The sequence below is a fragment of the Dendropsophus ebraccatus genome, chromosome 2 (assembly GCF_027789765.1).
Source record: "Dendropsophus ebraccatus isolate aDenEbr1 chromosome 2, aDenEbr1.pat, whole genome shotgun sequence".
NCBI classification, from domain to species: Eukaryota; Metazoa; Chordata; class Amphibia; order Anura; family Hylidae; genus Dendropsophus; species Dendropsophus ebraccatus.
The window spans coordinates 115,348,922-115,367,748 of record NC_091455.1 but is presented as its reverse complement, the minus strand read 5'-3'; the positions used below and the strand labels follow the sequence as shown (position 1 = coordinate 115,367,748).

The 18,827-nt window shown below is 42.1% G+C and overlaps 1 protein-coding gene across 2 annotated transcripts in view; it reads left to right on the top strand.

Annotated features, from left to right (window-relative positions):
- The window catches only part of OTULINL (OTU deubiquitinase with linear linkage specificity like), an 86,123-nt gene that overhangs the window by 50,248 nt on the left and 17,048 nt on the right, over positions 1–18,827 (top strand). For both annotated transcript variants that reach the window (XM_069960254.1, XM_069960255.1), the window contains exons 2-4: positions 1,889–2,030; positions 2,116–2,153; positions 2,238–2,329. In XM_069960254.1, the coding sequence (XP_069816355.1) occupies positions 1,889–2,030; positions 2,116–2,153; positions 2,238–2,329 (272 nt within the window). The remainder of the gene's footprint in view (positions 1–1,888; positions 2,031–2,115; positions 2,154–2,237; positions 2,330–18,827) is intronic.

Sequence of the window (18,827 nt, the reverse complement as noted above, 5' to 3'; positions counted from 1 at the left end):
ACTTTGACAGCTGTGATAAACTTTATTGGGCCACCCACCTACATAAAAGTATACACTGACACTTCCATACTCTGATGTAAGAACGCCCACATGTGCTGTGGAAGCAAACTAAGACAAACCATGTCCAATGAAAACCTGCAAGGTTTATCTCCACAAGAAATGTCTTGTAGGGGAGAATATCTCTGTATTAATGTAATGTGGCAGTTGAGTGTTTTCACTTTAACCTCTTAGTGACCAGCCATAAATGCTTTTAAGAAAGTCACTAAGGGTAATATTGTCCAGTTTAGGGTGAGGGGTTTCTTTACTCTGTTTCCAAAAATCCCACTATTTTCAGTCTGACACAGTGCTCTCTGCTGACATCTCTGCTGACATCTTCGTGCTATTACACGAAGCGATTATCGGCCATATTCGTCCGATACGACTATTACGGTCAATAATCGTTTTATGTAATAGAAGACAACGATCAGCTGACATGCAATGTCTTTCAACAGGCTGAAACGCCAACATCTGTCAATGATCGGCTGGCATTGCTCCATGTAATAGAAGCTGCAGTAGCAGACCGCCTCTGTCTCCTATGGGCTTCCCAGATGATCTGACTATCACCCAGACAGCCCCCCCATCTGCAGCTCGCCACCCCGCCACCCCATTCACCCCCGCCTCTCTCCTGCTCCTCTTTGCTCACTGTCGGCAAGCACCACGCTTGTTCCCCAAATCACCCTGTGTAATAGGGGCTTTAGGGATTAGAGAATTTCTTTGCAGATTTGGTCTGAATCTGCAGACTTGGGCGGCAGGAGGCAAAACTCTGAAGCAGGAGTTAGAAGCAGGTCAGAGGATTTTGCCATGCTGTGGTGGTAGGTAGTGGGACACTTGTGCAGGATGGTTGGGAGCTACGATATGCCTATTCTCTGTCATGTAATGAAGCCTAATTTGGGAGGTGATGACTGTGACTAGGGCTTATTTTTTAAAGGTACATTCGCTTTAACATGACCCACAGATAGATCGTCGTGGGCGCAGGGAAGCCGGTGCCGCGGTCCTTTTTTTGAACAGCTGCCTGGTTCCTGTGTACGCGCCATTCTATCCATTGGTACCAGGCCGGAGCTGAAGCACTGGAGGCGGATGTCCGTGGTCAGTGGGAGGAATCCCCCACTCCTCTATGACGCGACTCCATTGATTCTAACTGAACCGCGTCATAGGGGGGCGGGGGATTCCTCCCACTGGGGGCGGCCTGGCCCGCCTCCAGTGCCTCGGCCCAGTACCTGTGGAAAGAACGGCGCAAAAAATGTACACAAAAATGGACTGCGGCACCGGCTTTCCTGCTCCCGTGCCGATCTATCCGCGGGTCATGTTTAAGCAAATGTACCTAATGGTACATTCGCTTTAAGCTTACTCCAAACTCTGCAAAATCAAGCTAGGGCTTATTTTCAGGGAAGGGTTTATTTAAGAAGAAAAAACAGAGTGTGTTTATATGTGTGTGTGTTTTATATCCAAGCATTGCTTTTAGAGCCGGGTAATGCTCGAAAACCTAGTCAACAAGCTGTCAACAATGGGAAGGAAGGAATGTGGCAAGTTTGCTAAATGAATGTATTTGCAAAAAATGTCAAACTTGTCATTCCCTACAAGTTTAACTATGTTAATTGAGATGCTAATACCCCTTTTGAACACAAAAGAAGGAAAGTAGTTTACTGTATGATGGCCATGTTAGTATTATAATGGGTAGTGTTACTAAGAAATTAAGAACTATCACACGCATGATTAAATATTCCCCAATAAAAGGAAATAAGTCAGTGTGGTCAGATGTGCCCTGTATTTTCTTCTGCTGTGCTCTGAATAGAAATGAGAGTATTGTCTGTACCCAGAGCAGAGATTACATTGGATTTTTTTATTCTAGAGACCCCTGATGAAAATTCAAGGATGCCTTCAATTCATGAGGTTATATATAAGATGTGGAGTCAAGTACGCCGGTGGCTTCTTCTAGTTGTGGCCGTGCTGTTCATGATGTGGCAGCACTTCAAAGCCTTCATTTTATTGTGGTATGTTATTCCATCCTGCATCTGGGCAATTTCCACATGTTTCTGTTTCTCGAGCCTATGAAATAATTTGTCTCTTTAATTTCAGGTGTAGCATTTCATGCCAAGGGCATTCTAAAAATAAGAGTAAGTATCCAATTTGTCTTTGCATGAATGTAGGTGAAATGTGTATAGAGGGAAATCTTACTGTTCTTGTTTATCTGTGTTCAGGAAACTTGAGTGTGAATGCAGAAGTCGACATGCTCTCTTATTGTTCTAAAAAATGGAAAGGGGAAGCACTTAATGCTAAGCAGATGAGGAAGGTAAACATCATATTTTACTCTTTTACATTGTTTTTGTTGTACAGTAGGAGCAAATGAAAGAGTTAAAGGGGTATTTCACTCTAACAACTATTGAGAAGCCAGCAATCTTGGGATGAAATCCAAATTCTAGTTTTTTTTTATTAGGGCTTTACATGCAACACAGACTTGAGATAGACATCGGTAGAGTGATGCCTTTTGATCATCATGTGATCTTACTCCTAGTCAATAATATGAGTAAGATCACGTGATGATCGAAACACGACAGTTTACCATGTTGAGTCTATGTTGCATGTGAAGCCATAATAACGAACAAGAGTTTGGATTTCATCCCAAGTTTGCTGGCTTTTCTTCTACAAATAATAGGTTGCTGCCCATGGTCAGACTTACAATTAATTTCATACTTGTTATTATCTAGTCTGTCTCCTTCCCCCAGTTCTGAGCTGCCACTTTCTGCTGAAAAGACAAAATCTGTGTGTGAGCCTTTCTGTCGCCCCCTTCTCCCCTCTCCCTTCTGAGACAGATGATGTAAACATGGCAGGCTGTATCTGCAACTTTGTAGCTTCTTTGTAATGCTGGGAGGATTAATGCTAATGAACTCCTTGGCATTACAAAGAAGCTACAATGTTGCAGATAAGGCTAGTCAGTAGGCAGAGATTTGTTTACATCACCTGTCTCAGAAGGGAGGGGGAGGAGGGGGAGACAGAGAGAAAAGCTCACACACAGATTTTTGTGTTTTCAGCCGAAAGCAGCAGCTCAGAACTGGGGGAAGGAAACTGAATAGATTATAATAACTATGAGAGGAATTGTGAGCAACAACGTATTAAAAGTTATGTTTCAGTGGAACACCCCTTTAAAATCAAGTAACTGCCTCCTTTCACTCATGCAGACTGACTGAAAAATCAAGGATTGGGCTGTCACTGCAATTTAACCACTTGAACACTAACCTTTTGTTATTGTCTAAACAGCTTGTTCTCTGTCTCTCTCTCTCTCTCTCTCTCTCTCTCTCTCTCTCTCACAAGATGCAGTGATAATCAAATAGTCCAATAGAGAAATCCACTGCACTCACCGAATCAGCGAAGTAGATGCTTTATTTCAGGAAGATAATTACAACATGTGCAGGTGCGTTCCACAGAAGGAGCAACGAACGTTTCGCGCCTGCGCGCTTCAACTGGCTCACATAATCTACGTCATAGCCCTGGTGCAGCTAAATACCTCAGCCGCGTCACCAAGCAAGGTAAACATATTAACTCCATATGTACCGGACGCACTGTGAGGCAATTACCTGCGTCTCACACACTACATTACAAACCAGTACAACAATGAATCAATATTAAAACCTATAATACAAAAAACATCTAGAACATACAGTTACGTGAAAATATTCATATCATTTTTATCGTTTAGACCTAAGGCCTCCATTGCTCTTGTTTTCATTATCCACCAGGATTCTCTCTTCAATAGTTTTTGGTGGCGATCTCCACCATCTCTGGGGGGCTTCACTGTTTCCAAACCTAGGAATTTAAGGACATTTCTGTCACCATTGTGTTTATTAATAATATGATCTATTAAGAGTGATGAGCCTATACCTGTGTGGATGGAATTACAATGCTCTCTAAACCTAACAAACAGCTGGCGAATTGTCTTCCCTATATAGAAGTGGCCACAGGGGCACAAGATGGCATACACTACAAACGAGGATCTACAGGTAATAAGTTGTCTAATTTGCCATCTCATGCCTCCTATGGTCACCTCCTTACCCTCCTGCAAGAAGCTACAAAAAGAACAGATACCGCATCTATAATTTCCCTTGGGGGCAGCATTATCTAACCAGTTACAATAGTTTTTTAGAACTCTCTTTCTCGGTTTAGTAAGTGCATCTCTAATGGTACGGGTCCGTCTATAGGAGAACAATGGTTTTCTCAATGCAATTTCCCTGACATCTTCGTCTCCTTCCACTAAGTGCCAATGTTTTCGTATAGCATTTTGGATGATGTTGTTCATTTCTGTGTATCTAAATGAGAAGACAAATCTCCTGTCACCTCTTCTCTTTTTCTTTGACCGCAGCATATGTTCCCTAGAGCTACATAGGGCTCTGTTTTTTGCTATGTTAATGGTGTTCCGGGGGTAACCTCTAATCTAATCTAATTCTAATCTGTCACTGAGTTCCTGAGCCTGATGTAAAAAGCCCTCATCTGTGCTATTTAAGCGGCGCAGTCTTAAAAACTGACTATATGGAATGGATCTCTTGACGTGAGGGGGGTGGAAGCTGTCAAAGTGAAGAAGCACATTCGTGGCTGTAGGTTTACGAAATCCAGAAGTAACTATCTGACCATCCACCACCTGGACCCTCACGTCAAGAAAATCCAGAGAGTCTCCACCAAACACTGCTGTGAAAGCCATATTCATTTTTATGTCTTTATTGAAATAGTCAACAAACGCTGTGAATTGTTCCTTGGACCCTGACCACACAATAAACACATCGTCCATAAAACGCAAATATGTGACAATGTATTTCAAAAATTGGTTCATTTCTGAGAAGACAAATCTCTTCTCGAAAACAGCCAAAAAGAGGTTTGCCAGTGAACAAGCCACTGGAGTCCCCATGGCGACTCCAGAGATTTGTTTAAACCATTTATCCTGAAAGCGAAATGCATTGTGAGAGAGGATAAAATCCAATGCCTCACTAACAAAATCTACAAAGGGGGCCGGTTTCTCTATACCACCGAGGATCTCACAGACAGCCTGCACACCTGCATCCCGCAGGATGCGGGTGTACAGGCCCTCGACATCCACGGAGGCCAGACTGAAACCCTCCTGCCACGTAATGCCCTGCAGAGCCTGCAAAAAATCGCCTGTATCTTTAAGGTAAGCAGGAATATCAACCAAAAGAGGACGTAACAACCAATCAATATACTTGGACAAACCCTCAGTCACCGAGCCGATCCCCACAACGATCGGCCGACCAGGGGGTCGGCTCGATGACTTATAAATCTTCGGTAAGAAATACCAAGATGGTTTACGAGGGTGGGCGTAAAACAATCTCTCACCACAGCGCGTAGAGATCACTCCTGACTCTACAAACCTTCTCAGTAGAGATTGTAATTGGCTCATATACTTTTGTGTAGGGTCTTCTTTGAGGGGCTGATACACAGATAAATCATTAAGAAGTCGCGAAGCTTCTTCTATATAGTAAGTCTGACTCATAACTACTGTGTTTCCTCCTTTATCCGCTTTTCTGACAACCAAATCGGGGTGGGAGGAGAGCCAATCAAGGGCTCGTCTCTCACCTACCGAGAGGTTGTCAGTACACGGCGGATAGAGTAATGCTTTGACCTCATTGCGAACTAAGGTAGAAAAAAGATCTAACGCACCTCCTGGTTGCAAAGGGGGGCAAAAAGTAGACTTATTGCCCCCTGTAAACTCTCCCACTTCCATGGGGGCATCCCTAGTAGCAACGGATTCCTCAGTCAATTCCATCAATAATTGAGCACCTCGGGCCACATCATCCAGAAGGGACGTCGTGACATTGAAGCCGAGGGGACCAATCACTGCTGGTATTTCCCCTATTTGCCTTATGGGGACAGCTGGCGGTTTCTTCGAAAATTTTTTACAAAGATTAATCTTTCTTATTGCTCTAAACAGGTCTATTTCAAACTGAGTTCAGAGAATCAAAGTTCTCTGCAATACAAAAATTTAACGCTTTAGACAAGACCGACATACAGTCATTAGATAATTCAATGTTAGTAAGATTAATCACATTGTTTTTAGGTATCATACCTGTATTACTTAATGAGTCCACGTAACTTGTTTTCTTTTCTGGCCCTGTTGTAACTGTATGTTCTAGATGTTTTTTGTATTATAGGTTTTAATATTGATTCATTGTTGTACTGGTTTGTAATGTAGTGTGTGAGACGCAGGTAATTGCCTCACAGTGCGTCCGGTACATATGGAGTTAATATGTTTACCTTGCTTGGTGACGCGGCTGAGGTATTTAGCTGCGCCAGGGCTACGTAGATTATGTGAGCCAGTTGAAGCGCGCAGGCGCGAAACGTTCGTTGTTCCTTCTGTGGAACGCACCTGCACATGTTGTAATTATCTTCCTGAAATAAAGCATCTACTTCGCTGATTCGGTGAGCGCAGTGGATTTCTCTATTGGACTATTTGAGAGTCAAGACATTGACAAGGTTAGAAATAATGATTTGTATTTGAAATAACATTGTTTTTACATCAAACTTTGCTTTCGTCAAAGAATCCACCTTTTACAGCAATTACAGCATTGCACACCTTTGGCATTCTAGCTATTAATCTGTTGAGGTAAGCTGGAGAAATTGCACCCCACGCTTCTAGAAGCAGCTAACACAAGTTGGATTGGTTGGATGGGCACTTCTGGCGTACCATACGGTCAAGCTGCTCCCACAACAGCTCAATGGGGTTCATATGTGGTGACTGCGCTGGCCAATCCATTACCGATAGAATACCAGCTGCCTGCTTCTGCTGTAAATAGTTCTTGCACAATTTGGAGGTGTGTTTAGGGTCATTGTCCTGTTGTAGGATGAAATTGGCTCCAATCAAGCGCTGTCCACTGGGTATGGCAGTATGGCATGGCATTGCAAAATTGAATGATAGCCTTCCTTATTCAGAATCCCTTTTACCCTGTACAAATCTCCCACCTTACCAGCACCAAAGCAACCCCAGACCATCACATTACCTCCACCATGCTTAACAGATGCCGTCAGGCATTCTTCCAGCATCTTTTCATTTGTTCTGCGTCTCACAAACCTTCTTCTTTGTGATCCAAACACCTCAAACTTGTCTGTGTTCTTATGCCCATCTTAATCTTTTTCTTTTATTGGCCAGTCTCAGATATGGCTTTTTCTTTGCCACTCTGCCCTGAAGGCCAAAATGCCGCAGCCGCCTCTTCACTGTAGATGTTGACACTGGTGTTTTGCGGGTACTATTTAATGAAGATGCCAGTTGGGGAACTGTAAGGCGTCTGTTTCTTAAACTAGAGACTCTAATGTGCTTATCTTCTTGCTTAGTTGTGCAACGCGGCCTCCCACTTCTTTTTTCACTCTGGTTAGAGCCTGTTTGTGCTGTCCTCTGAAGGGAGTAGTACACACCATTGTAGGAAATCTTCAATTTCAAGAATAGACTGTCGAGTTTCAGATGAAAGTTCTCTTTTTCTGGCCTAAAAAGTGTCTAGTTGACCCCATAAATGTGATGCTCCAGAAACACAATCTGCTTAAAGGAAGGTCAGTTTTGTTGCTTCTGTAACGAGCTAGACTGTTTTCAGATGTGTGAATATGATTGCTCAAGGGTTTTCTAATCATCAATTAGCCTTCTGAGCCAATGAGCAAACACATTGTATAATTAGAACACTGGAGTGATAGTTGCTGGAAATGGGCCTCTATACACCTATGTAGATATTGCACCAAAAACCAGACATTTGCAGCTAGAATAGTCATTTACCACATTAGCAATGTATAGAGTGTATTTGTTTAAAGTTAGGACTAATTTAAAGTTATCTTCATTGAAAAGTACAGTGCTTTTCCTTCAAAAATAAGGACATTTCAATGTGACCCCAAACTTTTGAACGGTAGTGTATATATAAACATAAACATTTTTCTTGCTTGTTTTTTGGTTGTTTTTTTTTATACACAGTAGATTATAGTTTGGACTATTATTTTCATATCATTATTGGATCAATAAATGTGGTCCAGAGGACATTAGTTCTGATCTTTCGACATTACATGCCAGCATACACAAGTTCAAAGTGGATCAAATGTATCCACTATAAAAACTAGTGCCAAGGAAAGTGGAAACATATGGAATAGCTGCTTTCATTTAACAAAGAACCAATAAAAATTTGAACTGGAGTCTGATTGGTTTTCATGGTAGGCAACTCTTTTTCAGTAACCTTTATTTTCTTGTCCATCATGACACATCAAATTAGATTGAGACCAATAAATCCTACAGGGAGGGTATGTACACATAACCTGCAAAGTTTTAAACTATGTACTAAATAATTGAATGTAAAGTATGTATGTACATCCTTGAACATTATTTTGTGGTATATAGAGGTCAAGTTTACATATACATTGAAGGCAATTCTGTACAATGTTATAGTGAGATTAGTTCTAAACCAAATAGTGTTAAACCAGATTTCCTTTGTGTGATACCGTATACCTCTATATAAAAATCATACAGCTGCTAAATAACATTACTATACACTAGAGATGAGCGAATACGATTCGATCGAGTAGGTATTCGATCGAATAGTGCGGTATTCGAAAGATTCAAATTCAATTGAGTAGTGAGGAGAATATGCAGCAAACATTCGAAAGCCCTCCCATCGCAGTTGGCGGTTTTTATTTATTTTTTATTTATTCTTTATTCATATTTCGAAAATACATAAATCTACATTATAAAGTGTCTTTAAGACAAGCACAAACAAATAAGCGCCATCCGCGATTAATCATTACATATTTAATTATTTACTCTAACTTGTGCCTACTCCCATTTCCTACTTACTATTATTACAAACAAACATACAATTGCCCTGTTCTAGGGGCACAATAGGTGTGCTAGGGGATTAAGCAATTTATTTTAGCAATCTATCCTTTATCCTCTCTCCTTCTTTACAGGTCCTCTCTATTTCCATCCAATTCCTCTTCTATCATTAACCAGTCAAATCTTCACTTATCGCTTCCCATATCTGCCATTTCCTTGTAAATTGCATTATCTGACCTCTTTCGGTGGCAATAATGTTTTCACATTTATAAGCATGTTGTATAACTGTTATAACTTCCCTGGGGCGAGCTGTACTTCTCCATTTTTTTTGCTAGTAGGTTTTTGGCAACAGTTAATATTAGACATATTTTCCTGCGATATTGTATAGGTAGCTGATCAATCCCTATCATCAGTAACCCTAATTTGGGGAATTTCCACCTCTGGCATAATTTTTCTGATTAGGGTCCATATATTTCCCCAATATTTCTCTATAAGCGGACAAGACCAAAAAAACATGGGCTATAGTACCCTCCTGCCCACATCCTCTCCAGCATCTATCAGTGTTGGTTTGTGATATTTTATTTAGGTATGTCGGAGTTTGGTACCATCTAAATATTATTTTAATAGCTGTTTCTAAGTGAGCTACGCATGTAAGTGTCTTACAGTATGTGTGTTCCTTAAGGTGGTTTTCCATTCCCCCTCTGATATAGTTACACTTAGATCTTTTTCCCATGTCTAATGGTTTAATTTTTTCAAAAGTTGTACATGCATCCATCTCATTATAGAGGATTTTTAATGTTCTCTTTTCCATATTAAAATATTTAAACAGTGATCCCCTGCATGGTCTAATATTTAACATTTTTTTCCCCCAGGAAATGACTTATCCTCAAAAATTGGAATATTTCTTTGTTACTCATGTTGTAGGTATGCTGTAACTCTGAAAACCCCATCATTCTATTCCCTATATATAGCTGTTTAAGTGTACTAATTCCTATTTTTTTCCATCCTCTAATTTCGATGTTATCCATGCCCCAGTTTAGGATCTCAACAGGTGCTTTCATTGCTATATTATTAGACTCCTCTCTACCCTCACCTACAAATTAGTACCACCTTCTAAGGCATGCTCACGATATCGGTGTTGCTTCCTTTGGGATTGGCATCCCCCATAATGGACCATACATAATCGCTTTTAGATAATTTTTCCCCATTAGTGTATATTCTATGGATACCCATGGGATTTCTATTTTATTCTCCCACCATGCTGATAATGAGGCGATTAGTATTGCTCTATAGTATCTATATAAATCTGGCACCTTAAGGCCTCCAGCTGATTTGTCCTTAGTTAACAACCTATATTAAATTCTAGGTTTCCTGCTCCGACATATGTATCTGGACAGAAGATATTTGATCTTATCAAAGAAGGTTCTGGGGACAGATATTGGTAATACTCTATATAAATACAATAACTTAGGCAGGGTACTCATTTTAAAAGCTGCTACCCGTCCTAACCAGGAAATTTCGGTTTTACTCATTGTGGTTAATTCCTCCTGAATGGATCTGAGGAAAGGGTCATAATTCGCCAAATAGATCTTAGATATGGAGGGTGTTATAGTGGTGCCCAGATATTTTATGCCCTTTAGTTGCCAGTCCATGTGGAATTCTTCCCCCAAGGCCTGTATCTCTGATGCTCTTAAATTCATAGGCAGCACCTGAGTTTTATTTCAATTAAGTTTGTAAAAGGAAAGCAAACTGAACTTAGAAATAATTTTAAAGACTTCCTGAAGGGATCTCCTTGGAGAAGTCAGAGAGAGGATGATGTCGTCGGCATAAAGAGAGATGACGTGGTTGCGGTCACCAATCTCTATTTCGAGGACATCACCACTCTCCCTAATTGTCTGAGCCAAGGGCTCTATGGCCAATATAAATATCAGCGGGGAGAGAGGGCACCCTTGTCTGACCCCGTTCTTGATGTATATAGGGTCAGATAATACCCCGTTAACCAAAACCTTTGCTGATGGGGATGAATACAAAGCCCGAATAGCAGTCATTATCGCTCCCCCAAACCCCATCCTCTCTAGTGCCGAGAAGGCGTACGACCAATTAACTCGGTCGAACGCCTTCTCGGCATCCAAAGCCGCCAATACCGCAGACACTCCTCTATTCTCTAGATAGTGGACAATATTTAATATTCTACGTGTGTTGTCTGCAGGAAATCTTCCCTTTATAAATCCTGTTTGATCGTTAGTTATCAGTTTAGCTACCAATGGCACCAGCCTAGCTGCTATGATTTTAGCGTAGATTTTAACATCTCCATTCAAAAGGAAGATCGGGCGAAAATTTTGGGGTTCATTTGGTGTCTTACCTGGCTTTGACAGGGTCACTATGTATGCTTCTTGATTTTCTGCTGGGAGCTCACCCTTTTCTATGGCTTGTTGGTAAAACCTCTTTAATACCGGCAATAATATGGGGCTAAAATTCTTGTAGTACTCATTAGTTAGCCCATCTGGGCCGGGTGATTTAGCTGCTGCCAAGGATGATATAGCAGCTGCTATCTCATCCTCAGTTATAGGGACATTCAATTCCCCTAGCTCTGGTGTAGATAATATGGGTAGTGATAGATTATTTAGAAAATAATTAATGTCTTGCTGTCTAGGTTTAACTTCGGACCGCGTACCCTCCAAGTTATATAGATCCGTGTAGTACTCTTTAAAACGGTTCGCGATTTCTCTGGGGTTAGTTATCTTTCCTGATTTGTTTTTATTCCATATGTACGCTATTTTTTGTTTAATCAATAATGCGACATACACGATAGTAGTGGTGTATGCCCCAAATAAGGGACGAAATAAGTTTATGAAAGAGTTAATGAGAGTTATTCTTAAGCAGAGGAAAGGTTATCTTGTTATGTGTGGAGCAACGGCAATAAATAGGAAAAATTTTAAATTATTGGGTGAAATTTTGCACGCCAATGATTTATATGATGTGTGGAGGGCGCTGCACGTCTCTCTTTATCTAGACACAATAGCTATTCTAGGATAGATATGTTCCTAATAGATAGAGAACTGTTATGGAAGACTAAAACAGCTGAGATAGCGCAAATTATGTGGTCAGATAACGCGCCAGCGATATTGTCCCTCTCGGAGATGTCCAGTGCAGATCCGACATTCATATGGAGGGTAAATAATTCACTTTTGCAGAATACAGAGACATATAAAATTTTAGAAAGGGTTTAGAAAGGGATTTAAAAGAATATTTTGAGATTAACCCCTTAACGACATAGGGCGTATATTTACGCCCTGATGCTGTTAGGGGCGTTCAGAGTGGGGCCCCGCGGCGGCCGCGCTCTGAACCGCGGAGGTCCCGGGTGCCGCTTGTAGCCCGAGACCACAGGTATTAGCGGGCATGGTCCGATCGCCGTGCACGGTAATACAGTAATCAGATGCAGCTGTCAAAGTTGACAGCTGCATCCGATTACCGAACGCAGCGTCATCCCTGGTGTCTAGTGAGGAGATCGTCATAACATCCCGGAGGAGCGATCTCCGTTTCTGAAGCTGGCCGGGGACCGCTCCAAGATGGCGCCGTCCCCGGTTCGGTACTCGTTTACTTTTGGCTGCAGTAGCTGGAAGTAAACGAGTGCCTATCTCATGGATCTCTGCAGCATATCTATGCTGCAGAGATCTCTATGAGAGATCAGTGCACTTATACTAGAAGTCCCCCAGGGGGGCTTCTTGTATAAGTGTAAAAGTAAAAAAAAAAGTGTTGTTAATAGTAAAAAGCCCCCTCCCCTAATAAAAGTCTGAATCGCCCCCCTTTTCCCAGGTTATTAATAAAAGTAAACAAATAAATAAATAAATAAACATGTTTGCTATCGCCGCGTGCGTAATCGCCTGAACTATTAATTAATTACATACCTGATCTCGCATGGTAAACGGCGTCAGCGCCAAAAAATCCCAAAGTGCAAAATTGCGCATTTTTGGTCGCATCAAATCCAGAAAAAATGTAATAAAAAGCGCTCAAAAAGTCGTATATGCGCAATCAAGGTACCGATAGAAAGAACACATCATGGCGCAAAAAATGACACATCACACAGCCCCATAGACCAAAGGATAAAAGCGCTATAAGCCTGGGAATGGAGCAATTTTAAGTGACGTATATTTGTTGACAATGGTTTGAATTTTTTACAGGCCATCAGATACAATATAAGTTATACATGTTACATATCGTTTTAATCGTAACGACTTGAGGAACATGCATAACAAGTCAGTTTTACCCCAGGGCGAATGGCGTAAAAACACATTTCCCGCAAATAAACAAATTGTGTTTTTTTTTTCAATTTCACCACACTTTGAATTTTTTTCTGGTTTCGCAGTGTACTTTATGCAAAATTTCAGCCTGTCATTGCAAAGTACAATTAGTGACGCAAAAAATAAGGGCTCATGCGGGTTTCTAGGTGGAAAAATGCAAGTGCTATGGCCTTTTAAACACAAGGAGGAAAAAACGAAAACGCAAAAATGTAAATTGGCTCTGTCCTTAAAGGACAACTCCGGCGAAATTTTTTTTTGGCTTATTTAACACACATTACCAAGTTATATAACTTTGTAATGTGGTTAAATACCCGGTCTGGCCCCCTTCCCCCACTTTCCGACTCCCGACCCCCCTCCCCGGAAGTTAAAGAATGTATACATTACCTATTGCGGTCGTCACGGTCCTCTTCTCCCGGGCGGCATCTGGTGACGGGTGATGTCAGAGCTGGGGGGCGGTCCGGGTCTTCTTCCTCTTCGGCGTCTTCATTGAGAGTGAATGGGAGAGAAAAGGCTGCTGGTGCACATGCGCACCAGCAGCCTTTTCATTGGCTGGAGCGCATCACATGGCTTCAAGCTTGCTCAGCCCTGATTGGCTGAGCTTGCTGGAAGCCATGTGATGCGCTCCAGCCAATGAAAAGGCTGCCGATACGCAAGCGCACTGGCAGCCTTTTCTCTCTCATGGACCCGGAAGCAAGAGACATCGCTGGGCGGCGGACGCAGGTGACGGTGAGGCGGACGGCGGGCGAATGGAGTGGCGATCGTCACCGGAGGGATGGTGAGTATGGTGTCTGTGTGTGTCTGTGTTTTTTTTTGGGGGGGGAGTCCCGCCGGAGTTGTCCTTTAAGGGGTTAATACACACTGTAAAATAAATGTTAATACAGTATGGAATGCCCATAAAGCATTTATTAGAGGCACCTTTATAAAACTAGGGCATAATATGAAAAAAGAAAGGGAGGCAAACAAGACAAGATTATTAAATGAAATAAAAAATATGAGGTCAGTAATAAACAAAAACAGCAGTTAAGGAATAGGGACATATTAAGGAACCTGAGACAAGAGCTGTGGGAACACATGTTGCAAGATTATGAAAAACTTTTGGGTAAAAAGAAGGCACATCAGTAGTCCAGTGGGGATAAAGTGGGGAAGATATTAGCATCCAAAATAAAATCAACTGCAGAGAGTGGCATTATATTGCACCCAATAATGCTCCCCCTAATGTCCCAGTGTCATTTGGAGGTGTTGGCATCGTTTAGGGAGGTTTCATGGGCGACTTGGTGACCTCCAAGTGGTCGAATTTTGATTTCTAAGTGCCGCAAATTTTTTTCCTATAGACTATAATGGTATTGAATACTCGATCGAATAGTCGAATATCGGTGCTTATTCGAATATTCAAATATCGGTGCCTATTCGAATATTTCACTACTCGCTCATCTCTACTATACAAGTGACAAATATCACCATACTGTTCATATTACCTGTACTGCTACTGACCAAATCCTGTAAACTGAGACCAACATTACACAATAATAACAGTATACAAGGGGGACAAAATACCACCATTACAAAATACCACCATGGCCGCCACACAGTGCTTGAATAATACCCCCATACTGTTATTAAAAAAAAAATAGTATGTCAAGACCAACAAATACCACCAGACCATGGTCCCATAGCAAATAAACAAAAAGAGACATTTATCAAGGGCTTTGCGACAGTTTTTTAGTGAATGAGTGTTGGCTGCTCAAATTTTTTGGTTTTAGTGGTATATATGAACCAGTACTCAATGTGTGAATAATTATTGGTTGCAATTTTTTTTTTATAATCTGTTTTGTGTATTCACCTAAATATTTGCATATTCTAGGATATGCTTCTTATTTATCATGTGCACAAAAATAAAAAATTTGCACCTACTGGTGCAGGGCTACATCACCAGGTGAATACATTAGTTTCTTGTTGTGCGCAATTATTTAGCCTTGCACAATTTTTTGGGGGGAAGTGTGCAATTTTTGATACACAGCTATTAGACTCAACAATATTATATCCATACTTTTGCAGAATAAATCGCCCTATACACAGACCAATATTACCCCATAAAGTGACCATCTAGCAGTAGATACACAGGATCTGCAGATGTGATTAGATACAATTATATCGAATGACCTACAAGGGGCGTCTACCCTGACTGTAGAACTTCTCTTTTCTCTTCTTCTTCATTCAGCCCAGACTGCCATGATGAGTTCTCCCATCTATGACTTTTATTTGCAGAATCTGTTGGAAAATATGTTAGGTTTAGCACTTTTTCCAACTCATCTTCATCTTATCCCAAACCAAAGTGATCCAAATGGTAATAATGCCCATGGTAGGTGTCTCTTTTAACTACATACTAACCTCCTCTCCGCTTCCAGCTGACAGGGATGCCTCCTTCCCCTGCTGTTGACAGCAGACAGAAGCATGATGAATTAAATCATCTGGGCCAGTGCTTCTCAATTCCAGTCCTCAGGCCTCACCAACAGGTCATGTTTTGAGGATTTCCTTAGTATTTCACAGGTGATATAATTATACTCAGTGCATCAGGTATTAGCACAGGTGTCCTTTGTATGGGATAGCCTCAAAACATGACCTGTTGGTGAGGCCTGAGGACTGGAATTGAGAAGCACTGATCTAGGGCAAGTGCTAGCGATCACAAGCAACTGTGCCCCTCTCTGGGGCCAGCTAAGCAGAGATGCCCTACGAGGGTGTCTACCCTGTGAGATATGCAGTAGCGGTCTTGGGCACCACGCACCCCACGCAGTTGCGTGGGGCCCCCGACATCCAGGGGGGCCCCCACGCAGCGCCCCGCTCTGGTGCCCAAGAACGCCGGAGAAATACAACTGAGTGGGGGGTCGCAAGGGGGGCCCGCGTGGCCTCCCCTTGCGACCGAGTGTCTGACTGTCTCGCAGCTGGTGATGTGCGGCTCAGGTGATTCGTTCATGGCAGCCAACAGCGCACATAATGTTGCACCAGTAAAGTACAGCGTGCGCCAGTCTGAACTTTACTGTTGCGACATTGCGTGCGCTGTTGGCGGCCAGGAACAAATCTCCTGAGCCGCACATCACCAGCCGGGGGCCAGTCCGACAGTACAGGAGAAAAGAGCCGACGGGAGAGCAAGGAACTTGCTTGTTTTTTTGCCATCTCTATGGGCGACCATATGGGGGCCATCTCTATGAGGGGCCATATGGGGGCCATCTCTATAGGGGGCAATATGGGGGTCATCTCTATGGGGGACAATATGAGGGCCATCTCTATAGGGGACAATATGGGGGCCATCTCTATGGGGGACAATATGGGGGCCATCTCTATGGGGGCAATATGGGAGGCCATCTCTATAGGGGGCAATATGGGGGCCATCTCTATGGGGGAAAACATGGGGAAGGGGGGCATCTATAAGGGTAGCAGTATATGGGGGACAACATATGGGGACAAACATAAGCGACCATCTCTATGGGGGACAACTTAAGGGGGCCATCTCTAGGGGGGTGCCATCCCTATGTGGGACGTGATGGGGGTGCCATCTCTATGTGGGATGAGATGGGGGTGCCATCTCTAAGGGGGACAGCATATGGGGACCATCTTTAATGGTGGACAACATGGGGGGGCATCTCTATGGGGAACAAAATAAGGGGGCCATCTCTATGGGGGACAACATATGGGGGCTATCTCTAAGGGGGGGCTACAGAGAGGGAGGGCTTACATGGGGGCATAAAGGGAGCTTGATAACTGAGGGAAGCAATACACTTGGGGAGTTTATATATAGGTGGATGATGCTGGAGTGAGGAACCTAAAATGTTTTTCTGGTAGATCCTGCAGACAGGAGTTACAGCCGGAGAAGTCTAAAGGATAGCTGAGCAGAAAAAAGTCATCGACTTCAGCAAAAAACGTCTATGCGTACCTCATAGAGCTAAAATCATACACCCCTCCTTCAGGCTGGGCTGTGGTGAGTCTGTCCATAAGATGGCCAACATGGAGGAGTATGTGACCATGCAGCGCCCCCCAGTGTCCACCATTGAGCCTGTATATTCCTATAGACAATCAACACCTCCACTTCACCTTAAGGTCGTGTTGGGCGCAGGTCCAAGGAGAACACCAGTAGGTGTATATTGTAAAAGGATAATTTTATTAAAAACAATAAAATGCGACACAACGCGTTTCTAAACCGATCTGGTTTCTTTCTCAAGTGTATATTCCTATGGAGGACATTCGGGCCAGAGCATGGTCACATGCTTCTCCATGTTGGCAATCTTATGGACAGACTCACCACAGAGAAGGGCAGCACAGCTTGGAGGAGGGGAGTCTGATATTAGCTCTATGGGGTACACATGGAGCCGCTGTCAGTAAGGGCTGTGAGTACACTTACTAAGACTGTACACTGAACTATTTTATTATAAAGTGGCCAACCCCTTTAGCTGCTGGAATGTGATGATACCACTACAGAAGTATACACCATGAATAGACCATACTACACAGGGAAACCATCTGCCTACTAATGATGTTTAAACTCATAAATAATAATACAATCATATAATCATTCATCTGCTGCAGAACATTTTTATAAGCAGATCTGACAATCTGTCATATTTTTTATGAATGTGAGCTATGTTAACATAGCAGGACCACGGTCAAAAAAATCTATTGCTCTGTAAAATTATCTGCAAAAATGGTTATATATTGATGGTGTAATGGTGATCTCTAGTCTAAAAAGCAGCATACTGAGAGGCTGGGTTTACACTGTGTTTTTTAAATCCATTTTTTTTTTATATCTGTTATATCGAAAATACGATGAAAAAAATGATTTATTTGTGTGCATCCGTTTTGATCCATTTTTCCATTGACTCCCATAAAAAAAAAAAAAGGTGAAAAAAGATTTAAAAAAAGCATCATTTTTTAGCACACACAAAAACTTGGTCAACCACATTTTTGAGTATGCTAAAAAAAAACATGCGTTTTAATCAGTTTTTTAAATAATTTTTTATAATGGAAGTTAAGGGATAAAAAGGATCAAAACAGATGCACACAAATGCATCCATTTTTTCATCCGTTTTTCATCCATTTTTTTGCATAAAACTGATGAAAAAAAAACAGACTGCAAAAACGCAATGTGAACCCAGCCTAAATCACAACCGTATCTTGGTATTATTTTACTCTGTGTGCTCATAGACTAACTGTTTTCCAAGCACTGTGCTTGTACATGTAGTTGTGGTTGTGTCTGGTTCTTCAGCTTGGAACACCTCAGTGCCATGCTGCGCCTACATATAGGTCAGTAGTATTAGATTCCTAAAACCCTTTTAATTGCTTAGCTTTGCTGTCTAGTGTAATTCTATCTGCAATAATAGGCTATTATACTGTATGTATAATATATTTCACTGCAAAAGGGTTGTTGCCTCCACAGCATTAGGAATGAATTCCAAACATACACAGCTGTGGAAACACAGCTTAAAGCGAATGTACCATGAGATAAATTTGTTTAAGTATTGCCTATGTATAGAATGGCGTGGGGAAGCCAATGCCGCGGTCCTTTCACAGGTACCGGGCCTGGGGTGACACACTGGAGGCAGGCCAGACCGCCCCCAGTGGGAGGAAACACCCGCCTCCTATGACGCAACTCCATTTCCTGTAAAATAAGGGGTCATCGGGGAAGAAGAGAAAACCTG